The sequence below is a fragment of the Pagrus major genome, chromosome 6 (assembly GCF_040436345.1).
Source record: "Pagrus major chromosome 6, Pma_NU_1.0".
In the NCBI taxonomy this organism is placed as follows: Eukaryota; Metazoa; Chordata; class Actinopteri; order Spariformes; family Sparidae; genus Pagrus; species Pagrus major.
The window spans coordinates 7,253,372-7,277,816 of NC_133220.1; the positions used below are offsets into that span (position 1 = coordinate 7,253,372).

The 24,445-nt window shown below is 42.0% G+C and overlaps 3 protein-coding genes across 4 annotated transcripts; 2 read left to right on the forward strand and 1 right to left on the reverse strand.

Annotated features, from left to right (window-relative positions):
• Positions 1-747: 747 nt before the first annotated feature.
• Positions 748-6,175, forward strand: pdhb (pyruvate dehydrogenase E1 subunit beta). The gene is made up of 11 exons (XM_073468992.1): positions 748-835; positions 929-988; positions 2,353-2,460; positions 2,647-2,709; positions 2,823-2,858; positions 3,058-3,248; positions 3,517-3,611; positions 3,944-4,054; positions 4,388-4,479; positions 4,569-4,710; positions 5,085-6,175. Exons 1-11 carry the CDS (start codon positions 797-799, stop codon positions 5,228-5,230), a joined length of 1,083 nt encoding a protein of 360 aa, XP_073325093.1. The 5' UTR covers positions 748-796; the 3' UTR covers positions 5,231-6,175.
• A 438-nt stretch (positions 6,176-6,613) lies between these two features.
• Positions 6,614-13,885, reverse strand: LOC140998006 (uncharacterized). Its single transcript, XM_073468120.1, has 5 exons — positions 12,928-13,885; positions 11,512-11,679; positions 11,231-11,409; positions 10,877-11,117; positions 6,614-9,558 (listed from the first exon to the last, which is right to left on the reverse strand). The coding sequence occupies exons 1-5, from the start codon at positions 13,564-13,566 to the stop codon at positions 9,031-9,033; spliced, it is 1,755 nt and encodes a 584-aa protein (XP_073324221.1). The 5' UTR covers positions 13,567-13,885; the 3' UTR covers positions 6,614-9,030.
• A 783-nt stretch (positions 13,886-14,668) lies between these two features.
• Positions 14,669-24,445, forward strand: kctd6a (potassium channel tetramerization domain containing 6a). Of its 2 annotated transcripts, XM_073468121.1 has the most exons (6): positions 14,669-14,803; positions 18,086-18,188; positions 19,133-19,302; positions 21,730-21,982; positions 22,355-22,513; positions 23,602-24,445. In XM_073468121.1, exons 2-6 carry the CDS (start codon positions 18,162-18,164, stop codon positions 23,710-23,712), a joined length of 720 nt encoding a protein of 239 aa, XP_073324222.1. In that variant the 5' UTR covers positions 14,669-14,803; positions 18,086-18,161; the 3' UTR covers positions 23,713-24,445. The 2 variants fall into 2 exon arrangements, with proteins under 2 accessions (XP_073324222.1, XP_073324223.1); XM_073468122.1 differs by lacking the exon at positions 18,086-18,188 and having other exon boundaries at positions 14,721-14,803; positions 23,602-23,936.

Here is a 24,445-nt window from a genome sequence, read left to right on the forward strand (position 1 = left end):
CAATTTATTTATGATAAGTCAAAGTTCCTATAACTTTTACTTTTAGTAAAAAGTTTGACTTATTATTTGATCATTCTGACCATGAGTTATATTAAATATTTTTTTAATTTATGGAAATATTCCAGCAGTAGGAGAAGTGGAAAGTGAGTATGTTGATTTAACAATTTCTATTTTCCATGAAGAAAAAACTTTGAAATATTCAGGTTTATAGATGATCAAAACATTTGAAAGATTTTGTTACTTTATATTCAAATAGTCAAATCACAATTCAAAGCGAGCTGATTTAAGCTACATCAGTGCTATTTTCAGCTGCATTGGTCAAACAGATCAATAGATGTGTACTAATACGCTACACTATCAGTTTTCCCAACAGGGAAATCTTTAGCTACCACTTGCTGTTGGCAGCGCAGGCAACATCATTTTAAGCTTGGATTTTTCACATCTGCAGCTGCTACACATCTGGCTTAAGGGCATATGTTTATCTTGACACTATATGAAAAAAGCTTGACTTTCCAGTAATTCATTCATTAGTATTTTTACCCTTGTCATTGTCACATTTCATGTATTTTTCCTCGTGGCAGCTTTGATCCTCCTCACACACAGACAGCTCAGGACAGTGTCCTTGGCTGCTGTTTCCTTTTTTTCACCCTGTGGCTGTTGACCCCGCCTCCGTCTCAGCTGAACGCCTGTGATTGGCTCTGTGCTATGACACGTTCTGTCATGCAGCTGTGATTGGTTGGAATCCTACGACCTCGTTAGAGTCCCCGCCCTCTCCCCGGCAGAGGACAGGTTCAACATGGCTGCGTCCCTGAGGTGCTTTCTCCGCACAGGAAAGGTTGGGGATTATTGAAGAAATTGCCCTTTATATCATCATTTTGTGTTCGTCGATGGTTAATATCTTTTATAACGTGTCTTTGTGTGTCGACAGAATGCCGTGTCGGCTCTGCGGCGGCGGGAATTTCACAGGAGTGTTCCGGCCGCAGTGCAGGTCAGTGTTAGCAGCTAGCAGGCTAACTTTAGCTAAAGCTAACCATCCCAGCTGTTTTTTTTGCTGTATCTGTTTTTGTAAGCTGCTACAACTAAAGAGTGAAATGACAAAGCACAGTTGGCAGTGGTTATTGTCAGTGGATTCATTGTCGGAGTAGGTAACGAGTCATTTTTAAGAGTTTTCTGCTGCTGTCCGGTCACCGAGCAGAGATGTGGGCTGTCACATCATGTCAAACCTGATTTAACTGTTAGCTTAGATTTGGATAAAACCACTGAGACTACATGTGAAACTGTTGACTGGTAGCAACAGCAGACATTAAAGCAAAAAGAGAAAGATTAGCTGTCCTCTTGTATATTATTTTCTCTGCTAAATATCATAGATAATCATCTCACGGTAATGTTAAAGGTTAGTCCCTCAATTTTTTAGTATTTGTAAGATTAATGAGGATTTTGCTCCTTTGTTGTTTTTTATTGACACTGTGGATGACAATATTAGGTCACAGACTGTAAAAATCTAACAAAAAATGGCCACATTATTATTATTTTTTTAACTTTTGACATGATTCAAGGGCTTTATTGTCCTATGAAGAGATAAACAAGGTATCAGTGCAGTGAAATGTTTAGTTCACTGAGTCTTAACTATTTTAATATACTGTTGAATCAGAATCCGCTTTGTTAGCCTCTGTTTTACATTGCTCTCTCTGCATTACACATAAAAAAAATGTCACAAAAATGTAACAAATAAATTAAAGTTAAAGACTAAAGGATGGTGAATATTTAAATTCAACCTGTGAACTAATCACTTGTGTAATCATCTTCAAAATGTCAGAAAAAGGTAGAAGTGCACCTCCAAGGTGATTTCTTTAAATGTTTTGTGTTCATCCAACCAATGATTCAGTTTAAAACCATACGAAACAGAGAAACCGAGAACACTTGTACACTAGATTTAGTTTTGACCCAGGGTGACCAGTTGTCCCATTTTATGTGGCATTGCACAGCATTGTTGTGTCTTTTTCCTATGTCCTACATTGCGATTGGCTATAGTTTTCAGATGCTTTTGACATGCTTGCCTAATATCTGACTGTCATCCAATGGCTGTGTAGAGAAATCAGGGATGTCTGTTGTTTTAAGTCAGAATGCATAAATGTCTGTGAAAGTACAGGTTAACTTGTCACCACGCCCAACAGGGTTTAGGGGGAATATGATTGAAACAACTGGTAACAGCAGCAGAAATAACCACAGAAATATGTTACACAGTCTTCACCGATCTGACGTCTTCACATGTGAAAGACATGAGGGTGACCTCTGTACTGTGGGTGGCAGTAGCGGGTCTGTACTGACTGTGGCGCTATTGTTTTTTGTCAGGTGACAGTCCGTGATGCCCTGAACCAGGCGATGGACGAGGAGCTGGAGAGGGACGAGCGTGTGTTCCTGTTGGGTGAGGAGGTGGCCCAGTACGACGGCGCCTACAAGGTGAGAAGACGCTCAGTAGAAGACAGCTTGACTTATTTCAGCACGTCAACTCATGCTGAGATTCAAACTAGCCTTTGATAAGACAAAGAAGATCACTAGAAAGAAGCCCAGCAAGGCGGGAAATGCAAGTGGTCAGGATAAGATAAGCACTACTTGATAACACCCTGTCTGTGTGTGTGTGTGTAGGTGAGCAGGGGTCTGTGGAAGAAGTATGGAGACAAACGCATCATCGACACTCCGATCACAGAGGTGAAACGCTCTTCACATTCTCTGTTGTAAACTGTGTTGGCTTTGTGATCCAAACACTCCTTCAGAGAAACTTTTCTCAGCTGGTAACGTCTCTCTCTCTCTCTCTGGTACAGATGGGTTTTGCCGGAATCGCTGTCGGAGCCGCCATGGTGAGTTTCTTTTTATCCACATGACAACATCGGTTACTAGGTCTCTGTTACTGGGAGTGAATAGACCTGTGAAGAACTCTACTTGATGAATTTCTATTACAGCTCAATAACCAAATACCTATGTTGTAACACAAAACAAGTATACATTATTAAAAAAAGACAACTTTAATTTCTCATATCAAACTGCTGTCCCCCTCAGGCCGGCCTGAGACCCATCTGTGAGTTCATGACCTTTAACTTCTCCATGCAAGCCATCGACCAGGTCATCAACTCTGCAGCAAAGACCTACTACATGTCCGCCGGTCTGCAGTCGGTGCCCATCGTCTTCAGAGGACCCAACGGAGCGTCAGCAGGCGTTGCTGCACAGCACTCGCAGTGCTTCGCTGCATGGTGCGTTCACTTACACTTGATACTGTTATTACTTTCACTTAGCTCTGAATACCGCGTGCAGTGTCCTGTATGGTAGCTTTATCACAACTTATTTTTGGAGTTTTGTCAAGAAACATGAAATAGTTAAACAATCAAGGAGACAAAACTGTGAAAATATGTCCCAAAAAAAAGGATCCCAACCCTTTAATGTTGGAAGTAGTAGTTAAAGTAACAGTAGGCGATGCTGGTGTGACATTCCTGGTATCAATGGTGTGATGTGTCTCTACAGGTATGGTCACTGTCCAGGTCTGAAGGTTGTGAGTCCCTGGAACGCAGAAGATGCCAAAGGTCTCCTGAAATCAGCCATCAGAGACGACAACCCAGGTAAAACACCACATTACAGCTGACAAGACAGAGACAATGGCTTGCTCGTGGTTTGCTAGTTGTAGCAGTTGTCATTCTTTCTGTCTCAAGCAACAAGAAGAGCTTTGGCTAATTTCAGTGTAACTTTAGCTTAAAGTTTCCATCTGGGAGAAACTGATGCATTTACACATCTTCAGCATCCTGCTTAGAATGCATCTCAAACAACCCCCAAGCTGTCTTGAAAGTTTCCACTGTTTTAACATTGGATAGCTTTCTGAGGATGCATGAAGTGACTAAATGTAAATGAGATCTGCCTCAATGTGTGTGTGTGTGTGTTTGTGTGTGTGTTGCAGTGGTGTTCCTGGAGAACGAGCTGATGTACGGTGTTCCCTTCGAGATGTCAGAAGAGTCACAGTCCAAAGATTTCACCATTCCCATCGGCAAGGCCAAGGTTGAGAGACAAGGTGAGACTTGATGGTACCAAACATGATGACCTCACTGTGACGACAGGAAGCTTCACACAACAGCAAACAGATTCAGCTTATAATACGGTTTATATTGATCAGGAGAGGTGCAGCAGTCTGTAATAGTTTTATAGAAAATATTTAGATTTTGATGGTTTGCATAAAAAAATTGAATATTAGCCTTTTTTGTTATCAGACTTTTAGTATGGTGATGATACTTTTGGGGAAGTGTGAGGTGAGGTCTGTGAGGATGTTAAGCTAAAGGTGACCTGGACTTCAGAAATCTGTATGTGTCTGAACTACTCTCTACTTCTTCTCCTTTCTGTGTTTCAGGGAGTCATGTCACTTTGGTCACTCACTCTCGGTATGTCAGTCACTGCCTGGATGCCGCCGCTGTCCTCGCCAAGGAAGGAATCGAGTGCGAGGTAGAGGAAGGAACACACCTGTAGTTGTGTGACACAGATGACCTGCGCCAACAGCCTTTTAACTACATCCTGTGTGTCTTTTGTGTCAGGTGATCAATCTGCGAACCATCCGTCCTCTGGATGTCGACTGTATTGAGACCAGCGTGATGAAGACCAACCACCTGGTGACGGTGGAGGGCGGCTGGCCTCAGTTTGGGGTCGGAGCTGAGATCTGTGCCAGGGTCATGGAAGGTAACTGACTTGATTATTGCTGCTCCGTCAGCCTGATTAATGTGCCTACTGTTTCTCTTGCTGCATGTCTTCTTCTCACTAATTTATAGATCAATGCAGACTGTTTTTTAAAAAAGCAAATGTCAAGGAAATACCAGACAGCTGGCACGCTAGTTGTGCTGGTCATTTTATTCCCTCCAGTCTTTCAATTTTTTTCGTTGGCTGGTCTGCTAGTAGACTGACTGAAAGGCTTAACCTGGAATGTCTTGATTTTAAGATTTTGTTATGACATACAGCTCCCAACTCTCCTTGATGGTGTGAAATATCAGCAGTGAGTTTGGAGAACATTTAGGGCCACTTGAATAAAACTGTAAACTTCCTCTGTGTGTTTTCAGGTCCCGCTTTCAACTACCTGGATGCCCCGGCCACCAGGGTGACGGGTGTTGACATCCCCATGCCGTACGCCAAAATCCTGGAGGACAACAGCCTGCCGCAGATCAAAGACATCATCTTCTCTGTCAAAAAGACCCTCAATGTCTGACACACAAACACACAGGAATCCTCTTTGTCTTGTTCACACAGACATTGCAAACATTTGAACCATGTGTAAATACAGCCAAACGGGTCCTTTAAAAACGCTCCAGATTAATGTTTCCAACCAGATGTTGGTGAAAGAAGCGCACAGCTGTTTATCTGCACCCAGAGCGGTGGACACACAGGGCTCGGTCAACTCGCAGACAGACTTGACCGAACTCTGTGTGCGACTCTGGCTGCTCTTTCCACCCCCTCCTCTTCAAAATAAAACTTGCTCTTTCCTGTAGGCTTTTCTGTGTTTCTAAGGATGTTTGGTAACAACAAAACTGCTGAGTGGGCTCAAAACAATGTCAGGGTTGGATCAGTGTGCAGGTTTGTTGTGTAAAGAATCCTGTTTCTTCACCCCAGAGCTTCTCTGTAGCCCAGTGCTTCACTTATAACAGTATTTTGTGACAGTTTACTTTTATCAAAAAAGTGATTTGGATGTTGCACTTGACCATATTGCAATTTCAAGAAATTGCTCAGCGCGACACTTTATTTGGATATTTATTTCACACTGATACCAAACCTTTTTAATTTTGTCAAATGAAAACATGGGTCAAAATGTTTTATTCCCCAAACTAAGTATTGAGAAAAGTACTTTGAGTCCTGATCTGTTCCCGTGTGCTCTCAAATTTACACTTGCAGACTAAATTTCTCAGTAGTTTTGTTGTCCATTAACTCCAACATATTTCTAACCACCAAAACATATTGTATAGTCAGTCTATTCACTTACTGTAATTCCTCACACTGACTCTGGTTCGTCTCTAAAAGCAGCAGCGAAGAAGAATGGGCCAGCTGAGTGCTGGAGGTGGAGTGTGGTCGGGAATATTTATTGTAGCTGCAGCAGCTCTGTGGATGTTTTTGTTGCTGTAAATGACTCTGTTACAGAAATAAAAACCTTTCAGTCCTTCGTGATGCTTCATTCTTTCAGTTTTATTCTGTCCTTGCGGTATCCTTCCTGTTTTGCTTTGTGTCCTTAGCAGGTTAAGTTCTCTGTCAGATTGGCTGGTTGGTTTGTGGATGTGGGTCATAGTGACAGCTTCAGAGATGTTTACTCGAGATGATCTTTGATCAGGATGACCCTGTTAAAATCTGGTATTTGTGTCAATGAGGTCGCAAATGGGGTTAGGTTATTACATTACTATAATTACCCTGACATTAGGGTAATCGGTGGTCAATAGACGAGCCAGAACCACAGTGGATGAGGGCCTTTTGTCAAGCAACAGCTCTTGGTGACTTTTAGTAATGAAGTTATCCAATGATATGATTCCTGCCTGGGAAATAATGCTTGGTTTTAGTGGGGAGCAGGAGCGAAAACTGAGTCAGTGACAGATGAGACAAAACGAGGTGAAGCCTTAAACATTTTTATTGGCAAACCTTTACAGGAACTAACACAGATCTGATGATCTGCATCAGACCAACAGTCAGAAAACACATCCGTCTGATTTTCTGAAGAAGCTTTGAGGAACTCAAAGAACAAGCTCTCGTTACAAATCAAACTATATTACACGTCTCCCGGTTCAGAAACTTTCAACAGTCTGACCAGGAGAGAAAAGTTGAGCCAAGTGTCGAATTATTCAGTGAACACCACAGAACAGGATAGTTTACACATTTTGTTTTATGGATTTTATGCATCTATAAATTATTTCTAACTTCCTGGAAAAGTAACGTAACTCAGAAAATGTTGAAACTTTACTCTGCGTATAAATCTGTAGATGAATTTCACATCGTCTCATGTTCAGTGCTGTGCTTTTACTAAAATAGAGAGCAATGCCAGATTGCAGATTTGTCTCCTAAAAATCTGTAAATGCCTGAAAACCAAACATATACAGACACCTTAGACTAACCTTGTTGGTCAAAATCTGTTTGAATGGTGCTTCACACAAGCACGCTGAAGCCTTGGTTCTGTTCTGTTGGGTTCACTGTGGCCGACAAACAATTAACAAAGAAAATAAAACTTAGAAAAAGATGCAGTAAATTCCAGGTCCTTCCACTCTGCTCGCACACATCGTTTAAAACAAACAAACAGCTTCAGTCGATGAACAGAAACATCCTCAACATCTACAGCGTTCGTAAGAAAAAAATACCATTTTCTGTTCCTGTGAGTTCATAAACTTTATGTCAGAGGAACCAAACTCTGAACTGAAGGAGCTGCAGTCACTTTTAATAACGAGGTTTAAACCCTTAACAGGATTAAGAAATGAGCACTTTTTACCTCCTGATAACTTTAATAATAACCATCATCCAGCAGCTGGATAAACATTAAGAACAGATGAGGCTCTGGCTGCTGGACACTTATCTGTACCTTACTTTCCTTTATATACCGTTCACCCCAGGTGGAGTTTAGTTTTTCCCTTCTGAAGGCCAAAATTCAAAGTTTGTAAAACATAAATAAGTAACAGGTAATTTGGTTCTAACTATACGGAAATATTTTGAGAGAGTACACATAGTCAATGCCCAGTTTTCAATAAGGAAACCAGGAAATGATACAGCAGAAGACAAGTTAAATATTGCCTCCAGTAGCCAATAAAGAACATCATCAATTTTTTTTTGTGTGGGTCAATCATGAAGGCAAATTGTACAAATTGCCCTTTAATGTCCGCTGACTTCTGAATCCAAGCTTCATTTCACCTCACTGACTAGCAGATCAAAGCTACGTGAACAAATGGAGAGTGACGGAGCCAATTAGATGGTTATACTGATCAGACAATCACTTAACAGTCTCTTCCGTGGGTGATGTATTGTAAGCAATGCAATATGTGGTACAGACAGCAGCATGCGGGATGAGAGTTATCTTTAATGCAATATTGTGTTTTAATGTTAGAAATGAAGAATTGCATAGGGTAGTTCGAGTAGAGCTGCATCCGTGAATCAATTAGTTGTCAACTATTTAATTAATCGCCAACTATTTTGATAATCGTCAAATCAGTTTGAGACATTTCTTAAAAGGAAAAAAAGGAAAAACTCTCTTAATCCAGACTCTTAAGTGTGAATATTTTCTGGTTTCTTTCGTCCTCTTTGACAGTAAACTGAAGATCGCTGGGTGTGGACAGAACAAGACGTTTGAGGGAGTCATCTCCAGCTTTGGGCAACATTTTTCATCTTTGTGTGACAGTTTACAGACCAAACAACTAAACAAATAATCGAGAAAACAACAGATTCATTGACAGTTAAATCAACTTTTTGGTTGCAGCCCTAATTTCAAGTCTGGCTATAGTCAGTGTATTTGTTTCTTGGCCAGTTTTTTCACTACACTATGGCTTTAATCTCATAACAGATCTTATATTTCTGGATTATGACTGGTACTCCATATGTCCCTACAATTAGCACCAAATTACGTAGTTCTGTCCTCAAGCATTTCAAAGATCTGAAAATGATATATCATGTTCCTTTACCAGTGAATTACCAGAGAGTTGTGAAAGCTGTAAAACAAAATGTTACCAATGTTCCATCAAATTGTGAAAGTGGAACAAAAGGTTTGTTGGTTGGTTGTTAAACGACCATCAGGGGTAAAAGTGACGCAGATAATAACATGTAAATGTTAGTCTCAGTTTCAGTGGAGCAGTTTCTCACTTCTGGCTTATTTTTAAATGTCACAAAAATGAAAATAAGGTAAAGCTCTTATTAGTTTCCCTCCCCAGTTACTGACCTCCTACAATTCCCAGAATGCCTTCCAACACCTCCCAGAGAAGAGGGCGGGACCTCTTGCCTGCTCTCTGGTTGGAGGCGGGGCCTGTTTAGTTCTTGGGCGGAGTCTACAGAGTCTTAAGGAGCTGAGAGGTCGGATCGTCCGACTTCTGAGTGTCCCTTCAGCAGGCCGAGTCTCACCACCACCACCCTCCTCTTCTTCTCCTCCGACCCTTCATCACCCTCCTCCTCCTCTTCCTCCTCAGTCTCCTTCACCTTTCGCTTTCCTCTCTCCTTCCTTTTCTCCTCCTTCCTCTGCTTCTTCGCCTTCTTCCTCCTCCTCTTCTTTTCCTCTGCTGCTTGAACCTCCTCTACCTCCTCTTGTTGCACTCCGTCCACTATTTCTTCCTCTTGTTCCTCCTCTGCTGCCATCTCCAATTCCTCCCCTTCTTCTTCTTCCTCTTCTTCATCATCATCATCATCCTCCTCCTCCTCGTCCTCCTCCTCATCCTCCTCCTCCTCCATTTCCAAGTCTACCTCCTCTTCTGCTTCTTCTTCATTCTCATCTTCCTCGTCCTCCTCTTCCTCATCATCCATGTCTGTCATGTGTTCTCTTTTCATCTGCTCTTGTTTTATCTTCATCCTCTGTTGTCCGTTTTGTGTGGCCTGAAAAGAAAAGAGCACAAAGTTAAGAAACTTAACATTGGCTGTTTCAAATTAAATGATCTGGGGTTGACAAAAAATTAAGAGACGAACTTGCTTCTCAGGTTTAAAAAAACATTTGTTTGATGTTTGATTGATACTGATCTAAAATACAGTGGACACTGAAGTTTGTCCCATAGATACGTCATGTTTTGAGCTTAATTTAAGCAGTTTATCCTCTATACATGACAAAAACCAACAATGAGTTAATCTCTCAATACTTTCGGACTTTTGCACTCCGCCTCAGGCCCAGTGGTTCTTAAATCTTAAAACATTTAGTGAAGGCTCAGTAGTTTCCTTAAACAGCTGCTCAATGTCATTTTAAGCAAACGTTTCTCAAACCGAAGGAAATAGTGAATTTGTTGGTGACTACTTTCAGTGGTAGATTAATCCACATTTGCTGCTCAGGTGAGTATTTGGGGCAGCAGGACTGTGTGCGTCTGACCGAGGCAACATAAACTACAGTGTCTGTGTTCATGGTGTGGCTCATTGATGTTTTTTTAAGAGCTTTTGTCAGTGTGAAGAAATCATGATAGATGGTTAAAAATGTATGTTATTCCACATCAGTTGATTGAATGAGCACCTATCAGTTGAAACACTGTATTGTAAAACCTGTGAGTGTGAAATGTAACCAAAGATTAAAAGAAGCAACCAAAATGCAGTCAGAGAGGAGTTCAGATAAGGCTCAAGGCCACAGCTGCAGAGCGCCAATGAGTATTTGGATCGACGCCATCCAAGAGGTCCTGATAAGAACACAGCAAAACTCACTCCCACAGGCGCAGCTGTGAAACACATCAAAACGCACCCAAGGACAAACACCTCACCTCAGAGGCCTCAAAACACACCAACGGGAGTTCAAAACATATCCTTGGTAAGGAGACAGTCCTGATGGATGTTAGCTTAAATAACGGCACATAATTGGCCTTATGCAAGAAAAATACCCATGTCAGCAAAATTTGTTAATTGTTAATTACATATCAAACCACCAACGATTTGCAAAAATTGCATTTCATGCATTTTTTTTCTGTGCAGACTTCCTAAAATCCATCTGGGAATACCAAAAAACCAATATTGGATGGCAATCTGAACAAAGCTCATGTTTACTGACTTCAACACACGAAGGACTCCGAAATCTGTCAACCCCTTTATTGAGAACAAATTGTATGCTTCTTAAACTAACCTGATATTGTCGATTGTACGATTGTGAACTTGACTTAAGTTTGTTTGAGTACCAAGTTAGTTCTGGGCCAGCACTCCCAGCACAGCTAATTATAATACTCACGTTCTTCTTGCCGTTTCGGAGCCTTTGCAGCAGTAACCTGACGGTGTCCTTGTTCTGACACAGTCCCATGGTGTTGAGGGCGTCGAGAGCGGAGCCGGAGCAGCCCTGCAGGCGTAGCTCTGCCCCCAGAGCGGCCTGCAGGTAGTTGTTCTTCCAGATGTTCCTGGTGAAGAGCGGGATGGAGAGTGCCACCACAACACGGCGCTCCAGCAGCGTCTGGGCCTGCTCCTCTGACATCTGGCTGCCACACAAACAGAACATAGATTCAACCACCACCCATGATGAGTTCTTAGTAAGTAATTTGGACTCTGGACTGTGTGAACCAAGCACCAGTCTAACCTGGCTCAGACTTACTGGCTGCTCTTAGAGAGGTGGCTGATGTCTGGGAACAGCGAGGTGAGGCAGGTGGTGACGAGTGGAGCTTTGTCTTGGAACCAGTTCAGACAGCGCCGCCAGGGGAACGACGACAGCGGCCTCCTGCTCGACACCTTCTGATGGAAGGGACTGTCCGTCTGTCGCGTCAGCATCTTCATCTACACCAGCACCAGGACGCAAACGAAGCCATGATTACTTAATGAAAAAAAAAATACTACTTCTGAAAACTTAAAGCCACCACAAGGATCTTCTGTTCTCACCTCTTCTTTCAACTGTTTGACCCAGAAATCCATCATGGGCTTCCGGGCACCTTTGGCAGACCAGAGCATTTTGAAAGCGGCCTTGTAGCAGGACTTGCTCACCAGCTCCGCCGCTTTGCTCTTCTTCCCCATCCTGCGACCTTTCTTCTTTTTGTCTCTAATCTCTGACTGCACTCAGCAACACCAAAAAAAACAACAAAAAAACACAGAAATCATATTTAAACATGACAAGTGAATGAAGCATGATCACTACAGATCACAATGCCATGTTATATTACACTTTACGGCTGTGTCCAAAATCATCTATGTAGAGGATTATTGTTAAAAGCAAAGGAACTTTTTTGGACACCACTCTTTCCTTTTCATCTGCCGGCAGTTTGCAGACTAGAAGCTTTCTGTCACCATCGACTGTACACTACTTTTGGGACATCTTGAGTCGGCTGGACCAATATTATAATTTATAGGACAGAGACTGAATGTTAAACACTTACTCTAATGATTGTCGATAGATATTCGGAGGCAACATTACAAAATGCATACTAAATAGTAAATCATAAGCAATTTTGGACAGAACATAAACATAGCTTTGTGTGGATTTTTTAGAAAAGTAGTTGCAAAGAGGGAAACTTGTTATAAATTCGAAGAAAATATCTTTATATCGTGATGAACCGAGGAGTCTTTGAATTACAATCAACATGTGTTCAAGTGTTAATAAAAGCCTGAGTTTTTCCAGGAACTTTCTTTACTCAGGTGCTGTACATAAACACAATTTTGAGGTACTTTTTCCATTTTCTTCTATTTTACACTTTCACTTAAAAATAAAGTCATTATTTTGTGTCAATTAGTATATCATTCAAGTAACTTAATGATGACTTTATCTATTCTTTTGAATCCTAACGTAGCCTACTCTGATGGAAAAACGTCCAACATATTTCATGTTTTTAATGGTCAACTGATAATTGATTGTTAAAGGCAGCCGACTATCAATTGAAGAAATTGCTTAAAATGTGCATCCTTAATCAGAAATATGCTGAATATCTGATCCATCCAGTAACTGGCCAGGCTGATAATCAGTCGTAGAGGTATAATCTACTTTTACTTGTATATTTGATACCAAAGTATATTTTTATCAGATATTTTAATACTTTTACTCGAGTACTATTCATATAAGTGACTGTCACGTCTACTGAAGTGATTTTTTTTCTTCCAAGTCTGACTTTTGTGTACTTTTTTACAGCGCTGCTTATCTTTCACAAAAAAACAAACCGATACTTAAAACTCTGTACTTGACTATACTAACAATACAGTAGAGAGACAGTATTGGGACTATATGTGAGAATCGCCTGAATTGCGATACCACTGTTACCGGTATATCGCGATATCATGAGTCACACACACACAGAGAGAGACACACACCGGTTTTAACGCAGGCGGTTTCAGCCACATGACTCTCTTCCCACTCTGTTTGCGCTTGCACTTGCACTTGCTCCTGATGACCTGCGCGCAGATCTCGCACAGGAAGGACTTTTCGTTCACGGTGGCCCCCGGGAAGGCCCACTGCACAGTCTCTGGGGTGGTGAAGGTGAACACCGCCCTGCGGTTGAAGCTGCGGCCCTGACGCTCGAACTCGGACTTGCAGCAGGAGCAGTGTCGGTCCTCCGGCCGCATGGACCGCCGGCGGCCGCTCCGGGACACGCCGGGGGAGGAGGCGGCGGCATCGGCGAGGTCAGAGGCTGCAGGGGTCTGCGGCAGAGAGGATGCCTCCACATCGTTTCCACCAGGACAGTCCACCTCCGCGCCCACGGCCGGTTCGGGAAGCTCTACGGATATGGTGGGCTGAGCTGACCCGCTCTGCTCGGCTCCAGCAGCCGCAGTAAAGCTTCCCTGTGCGGGGACTCCGCCGTCAGCCGCCGGCGTACCAGAGAAGGAGGACGCATCCGTGGAGGCGAAGGTGTTATTAGCCGCGGAGTGGGCATAGTCGTGCTCGTTTGTCTCAGACGGGGGGCCGGTTTCCTCGTCGTTCCCCGCGTTTGTCTCGGTGTTTTCACTCGCCATAGTAAAACGGAGGGGCTCCGGTTTTAGTCACCAATCGAAATACGCAGAAAGAAAAACTCTGTCGGGGGTCGTCGCCGTCCACGGAGCAGCAGCAGGCTAACAGTGCTAGCTAACAGTGCTAGCTAACACTGAAGCCCGCCAGAAAATCAGAGACTTCCAGGCAGATGTTTCAGTGTAAAACTCTCCCGGGCGCTTTGAGCGACGTGTGCGGCAAAGTCTGCCCGATCTACAACGCTGCGAAGAGGGAACAGCGGGCAGATGTAACTGCAGAGCAGATAGAAAACAGTACAGCTGTGACCAACCGGATGTAGCCACTGATAAACAAGATAGTTTCCGTGTTGCTGTTAGCGGGCAGACCGCCGCTGGCGCCCCCAGGTGGCGGGAGGGCGACACTGCATGTCCGTCCAGCTACACGCTCAGAGGACAGAGGACGAAACTGAATCTCGGATAAATCTGAAACACTTTTGATGATTGATTAATTTTGAAATCTTTAAAAAAAACAGTTGCCAAAAATTCGCCATTTTTCAGATTTTCTAATGTGATGACTTGGCCTCTGTGATGGATATTTCTTAGTGACCAAATCCTAAAATTATTAATTAATCCATAAAGTAATCGGTAGACAACTCAATAATGAAAATAAGCGATACTTATGATCTCAGTATTTTCTCAATCATTTCTACAGCTCAGTATGTATGGAAAGCCATTTTAGTCCATATTAAATAAATAATTCCCGAAATGAATATATTGGGCAATAGATATAAAAATACATTTCAAAGGACACTTTTATTTATTTCATGGGACTTTAATTTCACAATGACACATTTCTTCTGATATAGAAGTCCCCCTGAAATAAATAAATGTATCATTGTGTAAATTAATGTGTCATGGTGAAATAAAAGTGCCCTGAAAATACTAATAGTCTTCTTTGAAAAAGTTCCTACCCACTTATTTACTTATATATATATGTATTCCATACACTTATTTATTAATTTGATATTGACTAGAATGGCTTTCTTTAAGTATTTACCCTATAACACATTTCATTGTTTTATTCTCATGTTCATAGTAACTTCTTTTATTTCATGAGGTCTTATTTTGACAGGTCTGACCGGAAGTCTGCTGCCAGTGGTAGTGACGGTGCAGCTGATGGAGGTAAACAGACGCGTTAGCTAGAGGCTTCCTCCTCCAGCTGTGTGTGGCGTTAAAGCAGCAGTCAGCAGCGATGGGGATGTTATAGGTAAGACCAAACAGACTTTTTTTTAAAGAAATTTTTTTATTAAATCTGTGAAATTGACGTTGTGACGTCTTTTTCTGCATCACGTACACTTTATGCTAACTAGCTGTTAGCCGCAGTGATTAGCTTCATTCAGGGAGACAGCAAGTGTTTACTAACCATCGCACACAACAGGTTAGCATCACTTTCATGTTCAGAGATTATCTGGAAAAACTAGGATTGTTTTTAACAGTATGACGCAGTCCAGTTCAGCACCACCAAACAACAACAGCTGACATAATATCGTGCCTCTCAGGGTTTGTGTTGTACTGCTGTGGTACTGTGTAACAAGCTGGTGCCTCAGTGCGTGTTGTTGTCCTGGAAAGTGGTGCACATGTTTCACTGTCTGAACATGGAGACATTGAAATTAAATAGTTAAAATCATGAACAATATCACAATTTAAAGCCAAAGATTACACTACATACAATTAGTGAGGGATACGGGTGCATGTATGATAAAATGAAATGTGTCATATTATTTTTGGGGACCAAAAATATTCACAAAACACCAAATAAAAATTCTGATATCTCACAGAATAAACAATCAAGTGAAACACTAAAATATCACAATATTCCTAACTCATTTTGAGTAGCGTAAGTCTTTAAATTAAGATAGTCAATCAACTAATCGATTAGTTGATCAACTTTTTCTGCTCTGTTACTGATTAGGGCTGCAAATATTTTCACTATCTGTTAATTTAATGTTTTATCAGATGATGTCAAATGTTTGTTTTTTTTATTTAAGTCTTAAGCCTGTAAAATGATATTAAAAAATGGGAAGAAAAAAAAATAATTCTGTCTAACAACTAATCAAATAATCACATCAGCTCTCGCGTGGATGAGTTAATATTCTGCTCGCATCCATTATGCTGAATTTCTCATGCTAGCATAATAGCTCAGGTACATGTTGTTAACGACCCTGGCTCAAGAGAAACAACATAAAGAGAGAAAAGAAATTGGAAACTTTTTTCAATAATTTTAAAGAAAACAAAGAGGAAACAGAGGGATAGGGGATGTTGCTTGGTGGAGGAGGGGATTTTAAACCTGTAGAGCAGGTGGTAGGCCACACCTGCACACCTACAGCAAACCAGACCAGACAGAAAGGAATGTCCTCAGACACAACAGTGTGAATATACAGCCTTTGTATATCCGTCAGATTGCACCCCGACTGTTATTACAGAAACAGCTTTGGGGCTCAAGAGTTCAGCAGTCAGCTAATGCATCATCTTTTTGTGTATGTTGTGAAAAGCAAGTAGACGTAGACTGAATTAATGTGTTTGGTATGAACCCTAAAACGAAGCAATTTCGCTGTGATCTGACTGCAATAAATGTATCAAAAGGACACCGAAAATAACGACCTCATAATGCTGCCTTGTAAAAAAAAAAAAGGCTGAATTCATGCTTTGTCGGGTCTGTCAGCTAGAGGACAAGCAAACAACTTTCAAAATGCTTGCTCCCTGAATGGAGTTTGTAACGATCAGGTATGCTATGCTGTGCTGAGACATATTTCCAAAACTTACAAGGTTGTCTGACTTTCTTGCTCACTTCCCTCCACGGCAGCTCCTTGACTCACTATGAGTAGACATACTGAGACTGGCTGCTCTCATCAAAAACTAGCCAGTCACGTAACTCGCCACTGTCAGCTCTTTCCGCGCTCTTCGGCCTTCTTCTACTACTTGATCTTCTACTGATAATGGCATTTGGTACAGACTAGCGGCAGCACAGGCGTATTGCTGCCCCAACAGGTCAGTTGTGTAACTCAATTCAGTGCTCTCTGTCTGAAAATCCTCCTGTCCAAATTGCTAACCTGCCACTGTGGCTTGAGGGTTAATCAAATTCACCACCCTGGTCCCAATCTTGTGCTGTTATTGCCTGGGAGCTACACATCACTGCCCAATGGTTGATGCCCCCAAACGTCCTAAATAAAAGACAGCAAAATACTAAGAAATTACAGGCAGAGGATAGGGGGTCTGCAGATACAAACACGCCACACACTTGAAGTGAATCATGCGTAATCATTGAGATTGATTGTGTACGTTTATGCGCTGTTGTTATCAGGAATGTCCTGCATAGTATACCTTTAAATCCATTGTGATTCTCTACTATTGTTTTTACATGTCTGTCTGCAGTTTGGTGCTGTGCAGGAAGTGCACAGCAGGTTCATCAGAGCTCATTTGATGAAAAGAGCTGCCTGCTGCTGGAAACACCTTTGATGAGATCAGTGAGCATGACTCAAAACAGTAAAGTTGCGGGCCAGAAAACCTAAACAAAGAGATGAAAGAGGCTATGAAGCTCAGTAGAGCTGAGAGAGCAGAGTAGTGTGGTAATTTATTTCTCTGTGGGTTGTTAATGTAAAGAATAATGATCATAGCAGCTTCCAAGATAAAGAAAACAGCTAACAAGAGGCAACTAGATTTATTATTCTCTTGAGAGTTTTTTAAGGGGGTTTTACACATCAAAGTCTGATAACAGGCATTGGTGAGGACTACAGTATATGTGAAAATGTTGTCTAACACTTTTTGGCTCCAGAGGGAGCTGTGAAAAGTCTGATGGATTGTCTCCAGTGAGGTCACTTGAGGCAACATCATCTGGGGCTTAAGAGCACAAGTTTGAAATTTGAAAAAAAGAAAAATGAGGGTGTTGAGTTAGAAAGATGTGCAACCTCTCCTTATCTCTGCTTTAGGCCTGCAACTCCAGGCGATCAGTCACTTCTAGCATAGCACACGCAAATCTATAAGCAAACTGTCAGTGGGCAAGTTGCATTGTGGGTAGCGAAGGTGCCAGGCTTTGACAAGGCAGGAGAATGTGTGGCTGAAAAAGACTTCTGCTGCATCTGTGTTATTCCTTTTTTAATCAGTCAGTTAATTGAGAATGGTCTTTGTCTCAATTTACAGCACGCTGGTTTAAAAATAACATTTGAATTGAAATTGACAGGCACACAACCTTTTAACCACAGCGGAGTCTGATTACTGATGATTTAATCATAGCTTCTTAAAATGCTGTGTGAGTTTCATTAATCAGCCGCAGCGAGGGTCATTCATGTGTTTTAAATATCAGTTCATTTCTGAGATTCAAGAAATGAGGTCCACAGCTCCTCCTCCGGTTTTCACTGGCTGGCAGAGTGTGGACACATCAGGGACGCGAGACTAATCGGCCAGATGATGTCTGGGCCACGGCAATGCAGCATCAGCTGGCTGCTTATCTCCATGGCAACCATCTCACCAGCTGTTCATCCTCTTGTTGCAGGTGTTGGTGGAAACACAGAAATGATCTTCAACAGTCTGACCTGAAGAGAAACAACACAGACAGCCCAGGGCTGCAGATGGAGAATGGAGACCTGGGTCACATGGTGCGTGTGCGTGTGTGTGTGTGTGTGTGTGTGTGTGCGCGCACGTGTGTGTGTGTGCGTGCATGCGTGTAGGTGCATGCAGGTGCATGCAGAGGTTTTCTCTCTGCTTTGCTTCAGAAATTTGACTGTCTGGCAGCTCAGCTTTTTGGTCCGATGAACAATGTTAGACATTTGAATGATGATAGCACATGCTTTCATGCTGTGTGTGTGTGTGTGTGTGTGTGTGTGTGTGTGTGTGTGTGTGTGTGTGTGTGTGTGTGTGTGTGGGGTGACTGTAGCTCAGGAGGTGGAGCGGGTCGTCCAGTAATCGGAAGGTTGCTGGTTTGATTCCGCAGCATTTTATTAAATTCGATTCAAAATCTTCACTGTGGATAACTCAGGCCTCCTGTAACTTGATGAGTTCAATTATAGCTGAAACTGAATTTTATGCCATAAATGCCTCATTTCCACCACACGGTATGACTCGCTTATAGTACCTGGTACTTTTTGTGGTACCACCCCAGGTGTTGTTCCTAGCAAGCCAATATTAAAAGGTGGAGTTAAAACACTGCAGATTACAGATTGGTCGGAGAGAATCGTCACTTTTGCGATACAGAGTAACCAAAGTTGTCTCATCATCCTGGACTGGTAATACCAAATTTGCCCACTAGGTGGCTCACATGACTTAACCGCTCATGAGTGGAATGTATAGAGAGCGCATGAATGAGAGTGTAGCAGCACCACAATCCATCAGGACAACTGTGACACATCACGTTTTTATTTTTCACAACCATCCGGCTTAACTGTTTTCTTTTTAGTTCAGTTTTATTCATTTGTACATTGTTTCTGAAAAATGAAAGGTTGGAAAGAAAAACAAATTCAAGTATTAAACATTGTCTAAAATAAAGTGCAAGTCAATGAGTTGTCCACAACACGTCTCTGACTGCTGTTTCTGCTCTGTCCAGATGGGGGAGCCAGTGAGTCTGAACGTGGGCGGCTGTGTGTACAGCACGTCTCTGTCCACGCTCCAGCGCTACCCAGACTCCATGCTGGGAGCCATGTTCAGAGGAGAACTCCCCACTGTCAGGGACGCACACGGAAACTATTTCATTGACCGCGACGGGCCACTGTTTCGGTGAGTGTTGAGTCAGATTTATTCATATTACCCAGTATCACAGAAAAACTTTTAATGGAGAAAAAGTGGAAGAAACCACATGAGGACCAACTGTGGAGGGATCTCTCTTCCAGAACGGACAGACATGCAATAGATGTTGAGTGAATGTCCGTCTATGCGGTTATTTTCGAATAGTAAAATCTGCTGCTAGCTGATCGGATCACATTTACCCAGCAGTAAACTGGATTATCTCTAATAGTTAGCTCACAAGTGTTGTAAAGTGCTTTGAGCGGTCAGTTAACTTTACGTTTATTTAACATTTACCCTTTGACTTAAGTCAACATGCTAACTGACATGCACATTTTACATGTTAAAGACCTGCTAGAATGATGAAAGTCTGACATTGGCAGAGCTGCTGCTCAGAGCCGTCCAGATTTGGAGGAGAGAGTTGGACCTTCTGGAGGAATAAACACTTGGACTCACATCGGATTTTGCTCTGATCCAGAGCCATTTACTGATTGGAAAATAAATCTGAGATTACTTTTGATTTTTTGGGGATTCAAAAGTTGATTATCTTCACTCCTGTTTATCAGCCGGACTGCTGCAGCAATCTGCAAAGCCGACCTCCATTGTCGGGTGTTTATGTTCTGTAATGTTGACTGCTGACTGGAGCTGGAGGGGTAATGTACTATATTTTCTGAGTGTACCGTTACAGAGAGGAGAGGGGAAAAGAAGAGAGGGAACCAGGGTCTCTGGTGAGTGCTGAGTTTAGTGTGAGGTGGACCTGAATTCAAACAAACAGACACACACACCCTCAGTGTGCTGTTGCTTTAGCTTTCCGACTAATATGCAGGAAAGTAATCTGGCTGTTTGGGGTGAATAAACATTTGCCATATAAGGCGAATTAACACTAATGATTCTGCAGTCAGTCTTGCTTCACTGGTGGTAAATAAAAGCTTAAAAATATGTATTCATGTAAGTTTAGTCTTTATTGTCAACTTCCCTTCCTAACTCTCTGTGTCTTTCCCGGATGTTGTAGCGACAGGTGTCAAAATGAAATCTTCGGTTATTTTGAGTGGATTTCTCTGACTCTGATTGCTGTTCAAAACATGTCGCATAATGCAAGTACACAACTCAACAAGATATATAACAAAGGTCTAGTCTTTTTTAGACATTTTAAGGAAGAAATTCTTAAATATTATATCCTTAAATACACTTTTCTAATACTGGGTAGGACTTTGCCTCGAGAACAGCCTGAATATTTGGCCCCATGTATTCAACAAGCAGCTGGAAACATTCCTTGGATTTTCCTCTCCCTGTTGACATGATGGCATCACACAGTTGCCGCAGATTTTGTTGACTGGTGACTGTTGTGGCTGTTGGAGTACACAGAGTTTGTTGTCATGTTTATGGAACCGGCCTGAGATAATTTGTGTTATGTGACATGGTGCATTATCCTGCTGGAGGTAGCCATTAGAAGATGGGTATACTGTGGTCATAAAGGCATGCACATGGTCAGCAACAATACTCAGCTAGGCTGTGGCACTTCAGCAATGCTCAGTTGGTATTTAGGGGCTTAATGTGTGCCAAGAAAATATTCCCCATACCGTAACACCACCACCAGCAGCAGCCATGGATACATTTGGTTTACGACCATCTGAATGTTAAATTAAGATTCTGGTCTTCTTCCTCTGACCTATATTTTTCTTTCTGTCAACAAATCCCATTTAAAGACCCGAACCAACAAGGAATGGATTCTACAAACAAGTGTTTTCTGTGTATCAAAGTCTGTTATAGCTTATTACTCAATGCCAGAGCTCTATTGTTATCCAAACCTAAAAAAAAACAAACATCAATGAGCCACACTGTTGCACTGACACGCACCTTTGTTACAATGAACACACACACTGTGGGTTTTTTTGTACTCAACCCCGCAGAAACCATCCTGCTGCCATAAATACTCACTCTTGTCCCTAAAACTGCACTTTTTCCTCCAACATTTGCTAAACTGCTGGATCAGCTGTTTTAGGACATTAATGATCCCTTTTTTTAAACATGAAACTATGCATTTGTGAGCTGCTTTTAACGATTTACATCTTCAGTAGAAATCACTGAGCTCGGAGCTGAGTGCCACAGACAGAGTAGGGAAGTCAGAAAGTATTGAGAGACGGACTAACACATTGTTGTTTGTTTGTTTTTCACGTGATTTGCTGACAATGTGAAAATACAGCATAACTTAAGCCTTGCCCCTTAAGAGGGAAGTGAATCGAATTTTGAGAATAAAGACAAAACTCAAGTGTCAGAAAAACTGAAACAAACTCTTCTCACTCTCAAGTTGTACAGCAGCTTTCTCCTCTCCTGTTCTGACTTACACTGACAGCTCAGAGTTTCACTGAATCATCAGCTCAGCAGCCTGGACTGATCCTGTCTCTGTTTCTGCTGTGTCAGCTACATCCTCAACTTCCTGCGGACGTCAGAGCTGACGCTGCCTTGCGACTTCAAGGAGACTGAGCTGCTCAGGAAGGAGGCTGACTTCTATCAGATTGAGCCCCTGATCCAGTGCCTGGGAGACCCCAAACCCCTGCTGCCCTACCCAACGGACACCTACGAGGAGGTGGTGGAGCTGTCCAGCACCAGGAAGCTGTCAAAGTACTCTAACCCTGTGGCAGTCATCATAACACAGCTCACCATCACCACCAAGGTCAGTGGGAACAAGTCTGGCAGGCGTCATTCAAAATATCATCAGTAGTTTTTATAGTTTTTAACATCTAATCAGTGTTTTTTTCCAGCAGTCAGTTCATTTCTTTTACGTTGTCAGCTTATTATAAGGATTGTTAGCTTTTATCGAATCAGTCAAGTTCTATGAGGACTCAGATCTCATTGTTAAGGGAGAACTGGGTACAAAAAGAAAAAAATATATAATTTAAAAAGTACTGTATAACAAGAATCAAGTATAGTGTAAAAATGGCAATGTATTTTAAAACAGAACCGTAGTTAATAAATAACACAACATAGAAAAGATTAATAAATACTTTTTAAAGAAGTGGTCACATGACTCACTCTTGTTTTTTAGGTCCATGCAGTGTTGGAGTCCATCTCGAGCAGTTTCACAAAGTGGAACAAACACATGATGGACACCAGAGACTACCAGGTGTCCTTCACCTTTGGACCATGTGACCACCAACAGGAAGTCAGCCTGCGTGTCCACCTGCTCGATTTCATTTCCAAAGCTGTGAGTGGCTTTTATATAATCTTTAACATCTTGTATTGTAAATTACTTTTTACCTACATATTTCAACTTAAGCTCAGTGGACCGCAGCAAATCTAGTCCATCCCAGACTTACTCACTGAGTGATGAAGTTACATCATTGGGTGGTTGACTGTAGGAGTTTTCCCATTGGCTGTTTCTCTTTCAAAATGAAGAGGTGTAAAGAGCCGTAATTGCTTCCTCAGGAGGCTTTTAAGCTCTGTTTATGTTTGTGTGAGACCATGATATGGTCCTCTGCAGATAGTGTGTGAGCTCTGAGTGCACTGAAGTGTTTATGCTCTATCCAGGAGAACATCATAGACCAAACCAGGCTGCACACTCCGCTATACAGATCCCCACATCCAGAAAAGAATTTGGCTTTATTCAGCCCCTGTGAATAAATAAACCAAGTATTTTGGTACAACAATTGTATTTAAATTAAGCACAGGCTGAACAGTTTGATTATAAAAGCAAAATATTAATTTCTCAGATGTAGATTTTGAAGATCTCCAGTTTTTTTTGAAGCATTAAAAACTAATTGGCCTCTCTTTAAAATCCTTAATTGCCTTTATCATCATTTGTGGCAGTCATGTTCTCAGTTGTATTGTAATGAACTAATGCCATGTGCTACAGATGCCTGTTTGCATTTTTGTATTCAACAAAGTGAGACAAATTGTTTTACAGATCCTTTAAGTGTGTGTCTGATTTTTTTTCCCCCCAACTTCATGAGAAGGGGGTAGACAAATGAAACGTTTGGCCTCATTTGGACGGATAGCAGAATGATCTGGTTGATTTATTTCATTGTTACCGGTAGCCAAGACCGGCAGGATATTTCTGTCAGTGCGGGATAACTTAGAAATGAGTTGTAGGCCCTTTGGTGAAAACCCTGTAAACACTCAGTGAGGATGTGAGAGAAAAACGTTTGGTGTAAAGAAACACTGGTGACATAATAACTTGGCGCAGATTAATTTCGTCAACAAGGGCCAATGAGAAGACTCAACTGCTTGGACCAGTGCTGTAAATCATGTAGCTAATTCATGTGGTAAGATGACCCCTGTCTGTTTTCGTTCCAGGGTTTTACGATACGCAACACGCGTGTTCACCACATGAGCGAACGGGCCAATGAGAACACAGTGGAACATCACTGGACTTTCTGCAGACGAGCTCAGAAAGTCGCCGACTAGCAGACGAGATGATGGATGGACTTTTGCTGGCAGACAGGAGATGTGATCATAGTGCCTGCAGACAGACAGACAGAGACTTGTTGGTGGTGGTTGTTTTGTGTTAATGTTCTGTAAGACGTGAGTTGTTTTGGATCATTCCCTTGGTCTCATGAGTCTCATGGAGTTGAAGCACAAGGTGAGGTTATTGGCTAGCACATTAGCCCAATGTGGCACATTATTATATAGAACGTATGGCCAAAAGTATGTGGACAGGCTTCAATCTTCATGCTACAACATTGTCAATTCAACATCATCCTGTTTCCACATCTTAATACCCCGCTCAAAAAGCCAGAAAGAAATGGTTTTCCCGGTTTGAGGTGGAAGAACTTGACTTGTCTGCTTCAAGCCCTGACCTCAACTCCATCCAACACTTTTGGGATGAACTGGAATGCCAAATGTGATCCAGACCTTCTCACCAAACATCAGTGTTGGACCTCACTAATGCTGCTGTGTAAATATGCGCAAATCCCTGCAGCCAACATCTGGTGGAAAAACTGAAGCCAGAGGAGTGGAGACCGTCTTAGCAGCACTTTAATGAACATGGTTTTGGAATCACATGTTCAACTATCACATCCAGATACTTTTGGCCACACAGTGTATGGTACATCTGGCATATCAGCACTATTACAAATCTGTTTGCACATCAATGACTAGGATTTTTTAATTGCAAAATTAAAAAATATCTTGAAAGTTA